General features: G+C 42.4%; 1 protein-coding gene across 1 annotated transcript; it reads right to left on the reverse strand.

Annotated features, from left to right (window-relative positions):
- Positions 1–1982: 1982 nt before the first annotated feature.
- MGST2 (microsomal glutathione S-transferase 2) lies at positions 1983–13789 on the reverse strand. Its single transcript, XM_075024385.1, has 5 exons — positions 13566–13789; positions 8518–8617; positions 7235–7305; positions 5257–5338; positions 1983–2467 (listed from the first exon to the last, which is right to left on the reverse strand). The coding sequence occupies exons 1-5, from the start codon at positions 13621–13623 to the stop codon at positions 2335–2337; spliced, it is 444 nt and encodes a 147-aa protein (XP_074880486.1). The 5' UTR covers positions 13624–13789; the 3' UTR covers positions 1983–2334.
- Between the last annotated feature and the right edge of the window lie 395 nt (positions 13790–14184).

Below are 14184 nucleotides of genomic sequence, written 5' to 3' on the forward strand. Positions count from 1 at the left end.
GCCCTTAGGTACTGACTGGCTTTGAAGCTGCAGCAGGGGCCATCATCGTTTCTGATCCTGACTGACAGATGAATGTTTGCATCAACTAACAGCGTATAGGCTGAATGTGCAGCCCGATACTGACTTCTCAGTCAGCAGGCAGGAAATGGTGTGGTTTTCGCTAGAGTTAAACTAAATACTGACTCTGACAGTATCCATCTATTATAGGTGTATTTTGTTTTTAATGATAGATGAGTCAGTCTTTAATGGTTTTTGAACATAGACATTCTGTCCTGGCTTACTGGGGAAAAAGCAGTGACTCAGAAGACAGGCGGCATCCTCAACTCTAGGCCTACTTCTGCTCTCTCGTTAGCTGGTGCAGCTCCTAAAATGTTAGGTTCATGTTTATTCCCTAGCACTCTGGCTTTGTGCTGCTGGGTGATGCTTTGCAGCTTCACACCTGCGTTTTTTGGCATGTGAAATTGTCCCTGTGTGACAGCAGTTTATTCCTTTCTATGGAATGGAATGGAATAGAATAAGAATAGAATAGAATAAAATAATAGATGCGGTGTGGGAAGCTATCTATAAACACACCAGATCACTACAACAGGTAAGCTTGGAATGGAATAATTTCAGAGGCAAAGACCTATTTGAACACAGTTAGTGACCTTTGGGCCTCCTCTAGTGTGTATTTCAAGCCTGTTACGTGGACGCCTTTGTCTTGGTTTTGATTCTGGCGGCAGCACTTCCTGCTGCCCGTGGCTGACGGAAGGCATCACTGGCAGGTGGGTAGGTGGATTTTCTGTCTCTCAGCCTGTAGAAGGAAAGTTGGTGGAAGAATTCCCAGTGATTTCTGTGGTTAAATCTGGCCCTGTTGTACTTTCTTCCTGGAGGCAAGTGCCGGAGAGTTGCCCTTTCCGCAGCTGTGTCAGCTCCAGCCTGTTCACCATCACAATCTGTCCTCTTCCGCTTGGCAGCTGTTATTGGACCCAAGTCTTGCACCTTTGTACTTGTTTCATTTTATTGTTTAAAATGCCATTTCAGCCTTTGCCACCTGCAGGCACTTAGTTGTGTCTTTTAATCACAATCTAACTTCCACACATGTGTCCACCTTTTTCATATGAATGGTTATTATGAACCTGATCCAACACCCAATTATTTTGTGGTCAGGTTATCAACCTCAGTACACTTTTAGAAAGACCATAAGCATGTTCGTTATACAGACCTGAGTGAACACCACTATAAATGTGCCGTATTTTTAGCCAAATAATGTCTTCAGAGGCATGACAAGAAAAATTTCTGCCTGCTGGCTCTAGCATTGCCTGAATAATTTGAATTATCAGGAGCTACCAGAATAGGCATGGCCTTGCTTCTCCTTTCCTCTACATAGTTTAAATTGACCATCGGCATACTTTGAGCTCACGGTGGTAGGCTATGACTTTTCCCCCCTTTTAGCAGAAAACTGTTTTCATAGTCAGTTTGCTTTTCATTGTCATTTTGTGATTCCCAGAGCTGTGGCCATGCTGAGATGTTTGTCTAGTCTTTCCCACACCCCAGCCATCTGTGCCTTGGTGGGAGACAATGCAGTAGACCCAATTGTTAGATGAGCATCTGTGCCGCCTTTTTGTCTGGGCTGGCTCTCCCTCTTGCAAGTGCTGCGCTGTGGGTACAGCCTGTCTTCAAGAGGCTTTGTGTGAGGACTGGAATCTGCCTACAGGAGGGCCCCACTTCTACGAGAAGAGTGTTTGAGCATGCGTTGAACTGTAAATGTACGTATAAAATCAAAAGGCCTTCACAGAAACGTAGGGTCAAGTGCAGCTTTAAATGTTTTCCTGAAGAAAGCGGTGTTTCTATATATGCTTAAGCAGCCTCCTGCAGTGGGATTGGTTATACTTGGAAAACTGGGACCTCGCAGCAGCATACTGCATCAAAGCGTGTTTTTACATTTGTGCAGAATGGATGGCACTGCTGGGGGAAATGAAGAGGAGTGAAGGAAGACTACAGAGGCGTTGGCAAAGCTGAAGGACATTGGGTAAGATGGGTTGATGCTTGCAGTGCCAGTTGCAACTAAATTACTTAGTTTAATGTAATTTGTTTACGGTTTACAATACTGTATGGGAAAACAGAACATTTAATTGCAAATGCAGATGTGACATGACATTCTGTCTTACTGCCTCCTTTTCAAGAGTGTAGGGAAAGGAGAAAGCGTAAACAGCTCAGGAAAAACATGCATTTTACATTGCAACAGGCTGTTCGTAAAGAGCTCTGACGCTTTGTTCACATGCAGCTTATCATCTTTTTGGTGTTCAGGGAAAGCATCCACATTATTTATTTGTTTACAAAAACCCCCAGTCTTCAGAACAATTTACGTAGTTTCTTCATAATGCTGAAGTCCAGGTATTCATCCAGAAAGCTGTTAACAATCCCAGCTGCACCCAGGGTTATCAAGCACATTAGAATTATCAAGTTCAAATAAAAACCTGTTAACCTAGAAGTGGAAAGCAGAAAAATACTGTTACAAGCTGTACATGGTGTGTTTACAGTGAAACTGCTTGTCCACACCAGTTAAGAAGAGGTGTGTAGAATCGGAAAGGATCACTGCTGCAACGCTGCCTTGGTTGTTTTGGTAATAAACCATTCCTGCACATGAATTTTGCTAGGGAGAAGAGAGCTTCGTAGTATCCTCTCTATGGGAAAACTCTAAGTGATTCTAAGTATTCATGTGGAAGTTAGGAACTTGCTCCAGGATGAAGCTACCCCATCCCATGACATGAAGACCTGTAGGTAAGGCCACAGGCAAGCTTGAGCACCTCACTGCAACTCTGGGTGTAGGAGAGTGGGAGAGAAGCCTTCAGGGCCGAGAGAGAGCTGTGTGTGTCTCTTACATCCACATCTCTTGGTCAGGTACTCTCTGCTGAGCTGGGAGGTCTGCTGCTGGTTATCACTTTGACTTGGAGATGGATTTTTGGACCAGAAAGGAAGAGTGTTGATCCTAAAAAATCAGCGATTAGGGCACTTGCTGGGGATGGGAGAGGGTCAGGCTGTTTTATTTGTACAGAATGGAAAGCTCCCACAGAAGAGGCTGGGAGAGCCCTTCAGCTCTGAAACACAGAGCTCACTTTTTGGGCACATGGGAGGAGGGAGTTTCCCCTCCACGCACGCTCTCCTGGGGCTGTTCTCTGGTCTGACAGGCATATTCTGGGAGTTGCTGCTGGGTTGGTCTCTGCCAGCAAAGCAAGCAACAAAAGGTCTCTTTGGAGAATCCCATCACGTTAGCATTGGAGAGAAAGGTCTGAGGAGCTTGTCAGCCTTCAATTTAGAGCTAGCTATCCCCATACCCACAGAAGCTGAAGGGGTTAGGTGCTCGGGCACCACTGGGGCTGTGGGGAGCCTGAGAATCTCACTGGTGCTTAAAGACTTGATATAAGTAGCGTTTCTGGGCATGCCATGTCTACATGTGGATTTGAAAATGGTGAAGTATGAGATTTCCTCAGTTTCAGGAGAGGATGAGAAAAGTCTTTAGCTTAGCCTTTTAAGCATCTGTCAGAGCCGGCTGAAGGGAAGGATAGAGGGTACAGCTCACTTGCAAAGGCCTCTCCAGCACAGAAACTGAGTAGAAGGTGCATGTTCCTGTTGTGTTCTTAAAAAATCCAGCCTTGGCAAATCTGAACTGCAATTCATGTAGTCAAGTGCACGAATATGTGTCGTAACCAGCTCTTTGAGCACATGGACCAGATTTGTCTTTATAACTAGCACGGCTGTAGTCTGTGATTACGGTTGAGACTCAGTTGAAGACTAATTACCTCCTCACTACTAGGGCTGCTGGAGGCTTGTTGTATGTTTTGGGGGCCAGGTTCTGCATGTCTGACTTGCACTGACCTGTTGCTCACTGAAGCGCCTGCTGGAGGTTAGCACCAGGCAGGCCTGCAGCGGCAGGCCTCGTGAGCAAAGCTGTTTTCTAGGGCTGCCAGGGTGACTCTCGGCACCCTCTCTTCAATGCAAAGAAATTAAGAGTCTCACCAGAGTGTAAAGCTCTGTCTAATAGTGAAGCCAGCCACTGTTCTTAGGTTTCCTTGAGAGGCTGAATCTATTGGTCTAAGAGTACTGAATTAAAGCATGGGAAAGATTTCTTGAACAAAGGACTTTTTAGTTTGTTGATTAAAGAAAAGTCTGTTATGCTCTGCCTGTTCATTTATTTACACGGTTTTGCTCCCCAAACTTCCTTAATAGTTGCTAGTCTTCTGGCTGGTGTTCATTGCATCATTTGAATTATTGCATCTCTTACTGGGAGATATAAAATTATCTCCATATATTTGCTCTGGAAAACATAGCTTCTCCCTTCTCTTAAGCAACAGCTCTTCCAAAGAGGGTAAAGGATTGGTGGAGACTGTAGTAAAGGAGAATGGTAACATCAGTACACAAGCTATGGAAAATAGCCCTGTAGTACAGCCTTTTGCTGCCAAAGGATTATTCACTGCAAAATAGTCTGATTGTTTTGTATCTTCCTCTAGAAATATATATCGCAAGCCTTTTAATTTTATGACAAGCATATATCGTCCTATTTTCTTTTTATGACTGATATGTGTGCTGGAAGAGGAACCTTAGGTCAGGACACAGAAGATAGTGCAATGACTTCAGTGAAACAAGAAATAAACTGCATGTTTCAGCATTTATAGTGGAGGGTGTTTTGCCAATGTGCATGTTTGTTGAAGCAGAATTCATGTTACGAGATGCTGTGCACTTAACATTCATTAACGTATGCTTATCTGAAGCTGTGTTCTCTTATCTGTGTGGTGAAAGTTCATCAGCCTACAAGGCCAGATATGCTTGCTTCCTTTAGTGCATTTTGTATGGCTAGAGTAAAGGTCTTAATGTGACAAACTAAGGAAAAATGAAAACAGCAGACAGGCAGGCAGGGTGCAAACCTTGCCTGAGCAGTCTCCCATCCTGCAGCAGTCCTGAGCTGCAACACTGCGCTTCAGTTTTCAGACCTCTCTGAGTTTGGGTGCCAATATGCTCAGTACAAAGTGAGCACCCACAAGGTGAGCATCAAGCCTTTTCTCTCTTGTGACCTGTAGCACATGCACATCTTAACCTAGGCTTCTACTGTAACAGCCAGCCCTCTTCCCTGAGGGTTTCCGCTTCAGACCTCTTGCTGACACTTTACACATGTTGCATTCAATTATAGTCACTTTTCACTGCCAGTCTTTGGCTCTCAGCCCAGCTTCAGACCGCAGCCTGGAGCTTTTAACCTGCATTCAGTTGGTAACTCCTTACCTTCCTTTCACAGACTGTACATAACCATGGAAGTACTTGTAGCGGGCAAACACGTACAACACACCCAGAAAGGAAGCCAATTCTAAAAAAGAAAAGATTAATGGGGGGGGGGAACAGTTAGAAAACTAAAAAATGAGGATTGTAGACAGTTAGACACTTCAGTTATGTTTTCTAGTTGTATAGCTCTGGGGATTTTCATAGCTACCCATACCCTGGGAAGTTATCTTGGGAAAGAATCATTCAAAAGAGGTATATGTATTCTCAAACATTCACTACAGAAGGCTCTTGATACGGGTTTACAGATAGGGGTGGGCATAGGACTGTCCAAAAAAAATCTAAAAGCATTCCCAGAAAAGGAGATATCAAGAACTGACAGGAATCTGTAGCTCCCCCCCTTGCCCCAGTTTGGTGGTTATCCCAGAGACAGGATAGTGGGTTGGAGCACTGTGGCTTGACCCAGCGCTGTCATTTTCTATTGTTATGGCAGTTCATGCTAAAGGGGAGTGTTTGTTTTGGGAAGAGAATCTTATTTATGTTGTTAATAACCTGCTTTGCATTTATATAGCAGCTTTTATCCAAGGACATGAGAGAAAGCTGTAGTGAAGTTAGCTTTCTGACCTCCCTGTGGGAAGAGTATAAAGTCACTTGCATTTGATAGATGGAGCAGGGTGTGTAGGTCAGTCGTATTATCCAGGACTAAGCTGGATAATTTTGTGTTCTTTCAAACCGTGCGAGTGAGTATTACAGAGGACAGCTTTTACTGTGTTCTGGATTAACTCGTGTAAACATACCTATGGGAGATGCTCAGCTGAAAAAAATGACTTAAAGAGGAGGTTAACATAATCCTTCTTTTCTAACATATGACAGCACATCTGTGTTGCTGGTTAGCAACTGTCATTTTCCTCAGTTCGAGTGTCTGTCTATGAGCACATGTACTATCTCCTATCCGATTTGTTGACTTCTGTGGTGCTACTTTTTATTTACATTGGATTTGCAGTGGAGATGGGACTCTGGCTAGAAGAGAATAATTCTGTTTTGGAGCAAACATAGAAAATGGAGAAGTAAGCTAGTTGTTCAGGAAGGAGAGGTATAGTGGGCATGAGCTAGTTATCCTTTCTCCAGCCCACAGGCTTCATGCTTCTAAAACATCAGCTGGGGAAGGGTTGATAAAACAGAATGCAAAGATTAGGCTCTGTCACAAGTTCTAGCTCTAGGAGAGTTCACCCCATCACTGTTAGGAGACATCACAGACCCACCTTGGAAAGTCCAACAGAGAGAGAGGTATGAAAGCTCTGTGGTGTCTGAGTTCAGAACATTTGACCAAAAATCACCCCCTTGCTATGCAGCTGAGAAAACAGATTTTCCTGAGTCCCCGCTGTCTACCTGAAGTACAATATCTATGGCTGGAGATGCTGCTGTTATGACTGTGCTTCAGTGCTCAGTGCTATGTCCCAGAAGAAACAAGTCATAGCCCAGTGGTGGTGTCACTCATCTGGGATGTAAAAACCCAAAGGTTTGCTGGCTTGACCTCTGTCTCCATCAGCCAGAGGTCCAGCTGCAGGGATGAGTGTTCTGACCTGAGCCTTTTCAGGCTGCCTCCTCCCCAGGGATGATAGCTATGCTTGATGTCCTGTGAGAATTGTCCCATAATGTGCAAATAATTGTTAGTGGGAAGCATCTACGGAGCTGCTTTTCTGAACGTTTCACCCTGCAAATTCACTGAATGTGTGATAAATGTGCCATGTACTGGCTCCTTGGTTTGCAGAGAGAAGTGATAGCTGGTGGGGCTATGTGAAACACCATGACTAAGCGAGGATTTCAGTGTCACTGAGCATTTTTCGAGGAAGGCTATGCTACGGCAATGCAATTAAAAGAAGGGGAAAAGATGTCTACAGTCATTTATCTCCTGATAAAATTAAAGTGTTTTAAAAACTTATGTAAAACTTCTCAGTCCAAGATAAAAATGAAAAGTGTTTACCTTGGTTACAAAACCATCCTGCAGTCCAGAGGACAGTCAGGAATATTGGGTAAAACTCCACACAGTTTTGTCTGCAGAATAAATTTGAAAGAACATTAGTCTGGAAAGAAAAAGAACTATGGGTGAGATTTTCAAGGAGAAACAGCTTTGGCCTCATTTTGTTGCCACTAAAGTTAATGCTATTGAATCCAGTGGGAGCACAGTCAAGCCAGCATTAGGCACTCTTAAAAATTCTCTTCTTTGTGTCTCAAATACAAACTATTTAAAATATTTCCCTGGTATTTAAACTTACACAAGGATCTGGATCCCAACTACATGGAAATAAATAGGACAAATAATCCTAAATCAAGTGCCTGTGCAGCAGAGGCAGGCAGAAATTCCAGCACATGGATGTGGTGTTAATCACTTATCTCCATACTCGGTATGCAAGTTTTGTGGGTCAGCATTCTCGGGACTGCAAGAGGAGGCGCAGAGCTGTGCATGAGCAGCTTGGATTGATCTGCTGAGGCCAGCTGCCTTTATGAAGTGCTATCAGGCACAGGCAGCACATGATAGATCTTCTTATGGCGAGGACCATAACACCTTTATTTGCGGACATCATCAGTTTTCCCACCAATATTTTGTTGGGATATCTTTTCTTGATTGTTCTGAATGAATTTCTTTTTAACAAATTAGGCAATGTTCTATATCTAACATATTCTACCATCTAATACATTGTCTAATGTATTCTATGCCTCGTTATTGTTATCCACTACAACTACAGTTACAGCAGATGTGATTTGAAATAAATATAAATACTTTTGCATAGGGTCATTAGCTAATCACAGACTGAAGCCCTTTAGGAAAACAGTGTCTCCTTAGACAGACTATTCCACCACTATCCACTGTGAAGACAGAGGTTTTCTGTGCTCTTGTCTTCCACGTGTTTGATGTTAGCCACAGTCCAAGAACAGATAGCACAGCCTGCTAGATCCAGAACATCTGAATTCTCTAAGTTACAATCAATTAGCTCGCAGCCGCTCTTTAGGTTTGGGTAATCTGTTTGCCTACTTTGATCAGAATTTGAGCAGTGACTGTTTTAAATGAGCTGAATTTACCCCATTACCATTAAAATAATAGCTGAACCATTTGAAAGGTGATCTGTTCATTATTTTTCTTTTTCTTTTTTTTTTTTTTTAAGCAAAGGATGCAAAGAAAAGGTAACCTTTTAAGATAATGTTTTTGCTTCTCTTCTGGACTAAATTGTTATTCATTGCCACCATCTTAATGATCTCCAGACTTACTGTGCACGAAATGTTCTGTCAAATTCTGGAGCTCCAGTGACAGCTGGGGGCATGACCTTGTGCTTCATTCTTGATTTCCCCACCAGCCAAGCAAAATGACCTGCAAGAAAAACAGGGCTCACAAATTACACAGTTCCTCAGTTTGGTTGTGTCCCTAACACGTCAGTAATTTTTTAAATAGAGATCATTGTTCTTCAGCTCTTTCCATTTCATTTGACAGAAAGAGAACCAATATTAGATGAACTAGTTTTTCCCCTACAAAATTTAGATCTTATCTTCAAGAGTGACACTCGTGAGGAAGGGGAAAAACTTCTATTTCAGAAATACTTTCATTCTCATTTTGCATTTGCTACACTAGCTATGACTTAAATATCCTTCTGCCTCATCTGAATCCTAGAAGTGCACAGCCTAGGAGCGGTCTAGTCACTCTACAGTGGCAATGTGCTGCCTTAGCAGTATCTCAGTAACCAAATTGCACTGATGGAGGTCACTTCCCTCCCTGTTTGAATAGCATATGGTCATTTTGTTTTACTGACACTAAGAGCTATGATGCTTTGAAGTATGGGGCAGCATTACAATCTTTGGAAACAAAAATCTGGTGGCCACCTTTTTAAAGTTATTTACCCATATCTTATAGTGCATGCTTTTCCATCTGTTGTTATAGTCTCGGACTCTCAAAATTCAGTATGTTGGAAAGAGCAGAAAGCTGCAGCTGGGGAGGCTGTAGCCTGTTCCCTGCTCTCCACCTCATCTGTCTGTTGGAGGACCTCTGCTGTTTCCACCTCCACTGATCGGAGCTGTTAGTACTTACCTGTCTTGTAAAAAACACTTTTTAGAACTGATGCAATGCCATGAAAAAGATAGATTACTTACTGTACAGTGACTAAATATCAGTTACTCACCAAAAAGAACCCAAACCAATCAAACACTATCTCTGCACTTCTGACCTGTATTTCTAGGATCACTTCTGATGTGTATATATCTATACCTCATTTTACTGATGTCCTCACTGCAGAAGTCTCCCCCTGAAAGTTGAACAGAGGCTCGCAAGGACAAAAGGCAATACACAGACAGCAATTTTCTGTATGCAGCAGAGCTATTGGGCATCACCCTGTTTGACTTTAAAACTCTCTGGATACCTGGAGTTATTTTTCTGGCCATGTCGTAGCCGCCCTGTATGAGAAGCTTGCTATCTACCTTGTACCTAAACTTTACCTGGATCCAGAAACCAGGCACCCACCTGAGTTCGCTGAAAAGACTTGTCTAAGGGGGAAGCCTAGAGCACACCATCTGTCCTCCCTTCTGGGAGCAGTGGCATTAAAATACAGCTAGAGATATTAGTGGTACTGCCCTGTGCACCTCTTATGTCTTAGCCTTGTGGCCAAAGCCTTTTCCCAAAAAAGCATTTTCCCATCTGTCTTCTCTTCATATAAGTAATTACGGGCTGTGTTCAAGTGACCTCTTAACCTTTCTGTCCAGAGGCTAGTCAGAGCATCTCAGCTATCTCTCTGTAAGGCAGGTATATGGGACCTTTCATTGTATTTGCATCCAGCAAGACCTCCTCCACTCCCAACCACACATCTCTTGTTATACCTGGTGATTCATCTGTCATTTGCCACCCTGCAGCCCTTTCAGAAGGGAAGAATGATAGCGGGAAGGTTTTAGGTAACATACTTCAGGGAGACTGAAACTCACAGAAGCACAAGAATTGCCTCTGAGAAATACTTTCCTGGAAAACTTAACTGAAAAGTTGCTTTTTAACTTCTGTCACCCTCAGAATGTTCTATTTTTTATGACAAATGCTACATGCTGGCAAATCCTGCCTGGCTTATCAGTCAAAGTTGTAGGTGAGCCATAGTGTTTTGTGCAATGGTGTTTTTAGTCAGCAATGTGTTCCTCCTTTTCTGGCTGCACTGAGCCATTCAATACTTACAAACAGTCTGGGACCTGGTTTTTTCTACTGAGGAACTAAGGCAAGCCAAGGTGGCTCATTGCATCCAAGTCAGTTGAAAAAAGCCTTGAATGGATGCTGGACAAAATAAACTTACTGGGGGAAATAAGAAGATTAAAGCACTGTAGGGACCAAATAGTTCTTGTTTGTTCAGTACAATTAACCAAAGCAAATCGTCAAGGCCATGGTATAACCCTGGCCTCAGCTGTAATGTGATTTGCCCTTGGTATTGCTTGGTCAGCAAGGCTCTAGCTTGGGGGGCAGAGATTTGCACATGGGAGACTGGTTAACCATATGCAGAAGCATGTTGTGATAGTACGACACTACAGCTGACTGTCATAAAATCCAATTCTTTAGTGGTTTCCACTGTGATTGATGGGAACTTTGCTTCTATTAGGGACAAGTGGGCTTTTATATGTCAATGAAAACCAAGTTGTGGCACTGTGTAACAGAAGAACTAGAATCATGTCTGACACCTTAAAAGAAAAGGTGAGCCTGGTGTGCAGAACAAGACAGGTGCCAACCAGGAACTCAAAAAGAGCTCAGGAGAGGAATAATTACTGTATTTTTTTGTTAACTGCATAGGACTTGCCTTTTAGTTCCTTTCTGGTGAATGGAAAGTAGCGATGTAACTCCAAATATAAGTTTTGTGATTATGGTTTAACAAGGGCTAAAGTAAATAATAAAGCAATGGGAGAGCTCTTCTGCCCCACCCACTGGAGGTGCTGTCGTGAGGACTCCAGAAAGCATTGCAGCAGGAGCAAGTAAAGATTTTTCATAGCCTTTTCTTCCCCCTGTATCAAGTTGTTCAATTCTAGCAGGCTAAATTACATGACTGAGGTAGTTACAAAGTATGCTTGACTTGCCTTTGTTTGCTTTTTTTTTGCTTTCATCTTTAGGTGGCATTTATGGTTACTGAGTTAATATCTTTACTCTGAAAATACAGGAGAAAGCAGGCTTTCAAGGAACATTGCTCTCTAACATTTTGTATGTGTTAAGAAGCCTGTAGAGAAGCTGATACCTGTATCACAGTGTATGATAGTGCATGTTGATTTGCATGGCCTGGCCTAACAACCGTTAAAAAAGAAATCAAATACTTTTATATAATGTCTTGCTGGATCCTGCAATTACTAAGAGTGGTTTTAAAAGTTGCTAGTTCAGAGAGATGCTTCAAATCAGAGAAGCAGTGGGACTCTGGTCCTCCCTGTTCTCTCCTGTATCAATGACTGGAATTCATTCTGTCCTTTCATTGGATTCCCTTGTTTTCCCATCAGTCTACAAAACCCTAATCTCTCAAGCGAATCTTAGCTGCTTAAAACTGGATTCATGACTGGAAACCACTTCCTGCATTGTTTCTGCTCTTTCTTTCTACCCTAGAGCATTTCTTGCACAGCTTAATCTTCCACTGACCTGATTCTTTGAATGGCTCTGAGACACTAAATCTTGTACCTCTGATGACTGCTAAGTGAAACCTGACTTCCAACACTGCTTCAGGGAGGTCCTACTGCCCATTAGCACCTTCCTAACTCAGGACCGGAGGCTCAGCAGAATAAACAGAAGAGCAAACAGCACTTGTAAACAGTGCTGTGTACGGTGTCTGTATTTTGTTCACAGCAAGCGGTCACAGGCTGCGCTACTCCCCTTACATGAACTGGTTATAACACATGCTTATGGTGCCGGTTTCACAACATTCATCTGAACTCCTGTAAATTAATCGGTGTTGGTTTACTCGTGCTAGAAGGCATGCTGAAAGTAAGCCAGGCTGTGATGATTTAAATCAGATCAGCAGATCAGATTCTTACACAGGTTTCTCTTTGGGCTTGATGTCAGAGTGCCAGTGTAAATGAAAACCCAGGCTATCTTGTCTTTTCTGTGATTTTAACTAAGATTAACTAATATGGCTTAACCCTCACAAGGAAGAACATAGGTATTTCCCCCCTCCCTTCACAGTTTCCATATCTGTACAATTCCTTGAATTTTCAAACTCCAGTAATTTTCTGGATAATGGTTGGTTGGTTGGTTTTGCTACCAGATAGAAATGTTCTGTGAAGATCACAAGGGTATGTTGTAGCTGATCTGATGACAGAAAAAGAGAACGTAAATTTTAGATTCATTTTATTTGCTTTCTGTTGTGTTGGGCTCTTTTTAACCTGGAAGGGTCACATTCTCAAGCTTTTTTTCTGTGGGGTACAAATGTTATTTCAGTAGTTGAGGCTTTCAGAACAAATAAACAAACAATCAAGCCACATAGATAGCTTGCTAGATAAGTTGGCAGTACTATAGATATTTGAAAAAAGACAGAGTAATTATTTTTAACTTTCTCTTAGTCTCAAACTAGTATAGCACAAATACCTTCAAAATGTATCTTTTCTCCTGGTGTAAACACAACTATAGGAACCAACACATTTCAAAGAAAATAATGGCAAACATTAAAAATGCTACTGCAGTTTTAGACTGATAGACAGCAAAAAAAGAGCATCTCAGACTTGCCCACTTCTTTCCCTAGTCCTTGATTCTCAGAGGCATATCAGCAGGGGCTAAAATAATCCATTTAGATCTTGAAGAAAAGTAATGATGAAGACATAATATGGAATATCTCATATTATTGCTGCCTTGTGTAAAGGTTTGCTTTCTTCCTTAATTTCAGATACTTAGTGTATATCTCTAGTTCAGGAAACAGTTTTTACAGCGCTTTCAGTCAAGCATTGGTGTACTTGATTTCACAAATTTACTCTCACTTTTGAGGTTTTCAGTTGTATAGGTGCCTAAATAGGAACTGAAACCAAGACACGATATGGCTTTGGGGTAACTTTACAGCTAGTTACAAGCTTTCAGAATAGTACGATTCCAAAAAGTCGGCAAACGAAATAGAATTGAAAACAAATTAGTTTCTCCCACAGGGAAAAGTAATCTGCCGCACTGAGCAAACTCCCTCTCAGACTACAGAGAGGGTAAACAATGTTCCGGTGAGAAAAATCTTACGAGTTCTCAGAAATTAAAGTTACAGAACAGCCAGTTTATCATAAAATAATTTCCAGTACTTCAGAACCAGTAGAAACCTCCCCAAGCCCCAGCCACGCAATCCCACAGATCTTACATTGCTGGAAGGCGGAAAGAAGAGAGACAGCCGCAAGAAAAACTAAATCACCAGCCATGTTCCCAGCAGCTTCCGCGTGCAAGCAGGATGTGTGTATAGAAGAGAAAGCTTGAGTGAGCAATAAGGAAAAACAACAGGTGGGACAATTATAGTGCTTTTCAGCATTGCAACAAAGGTCTGCCTTAGAAATAAAACTGCCTAACTTTTTAAAACAAGAGTGCAAAATTATGGCCATTTTTCATTCCTGAAAAAGTTCAAATACAGTCAGCCAGCCCTGCCTGCTTCTTGCCTGTGTGAAAGCGCAGAGAGAACAAAAACAGCCTTTCCTGCCTCTGTGGATTCAGCTGTTCTTTTATGTCTTAGATTTCAGTTGCAATCTCTTTGGGGGCGAAGACTTTTTGTTCTGTTCTGTGTTTGTACAGGGTCTAGCGCAGCAAGGTCTGCATCCATCACTAGTAGCACCACTCGAAAGCAGCAGGTGCAGGAGATGCGAGGGGGGAGCGGGGCTTTGTACTGTCCCTACACTTGATTTACGGGTTTTGCCGAATGTACAACTTAGGCTCTGACAGATGACATGACAGCCACTTTACAAGTAGTCAAAGTAGTCAGCATGCAGAAA

This window comes from Buteo buteo, chromosome 1 (genome assembly GCF_964188355.1).
Source record: "Buteo buteo chromosome 1, bButBut1.hap1.1, whole genome shotgun sequence".
Taxonomy (NCBI): Eukaryota; Metazoa; Chordata; class Aves; order Accipitriformes; family Accipitridae; genus Buteo; species Buteo buteo.

Excerpts from the sequence above, each read along its gene's own strand:
- MGST2 (XM_075024385.1), bottom strand. The coding sequence starts at position 13,623 with ATGGCTGGTGATTTAGTTTTTCTTGCGGCTGTCTCTCTTCTTTCCGCC. Across the intron at positions 7,306-8,517 it reads GACAGAACATTTCGTGCACA|ACAAAACTGTGTGGAGTTTT; the intron begins GTAAGTCTGGAG and ends TTTATTCTGCAG. Across the intron at positions 2,468-5,256 it reads GTACAGTCTGTGAAAGGAAG|GTTAACAGGTTTTTATTTGA; the intron begins GTAAGGAGTTAC and ends TTCCACTTCTAG.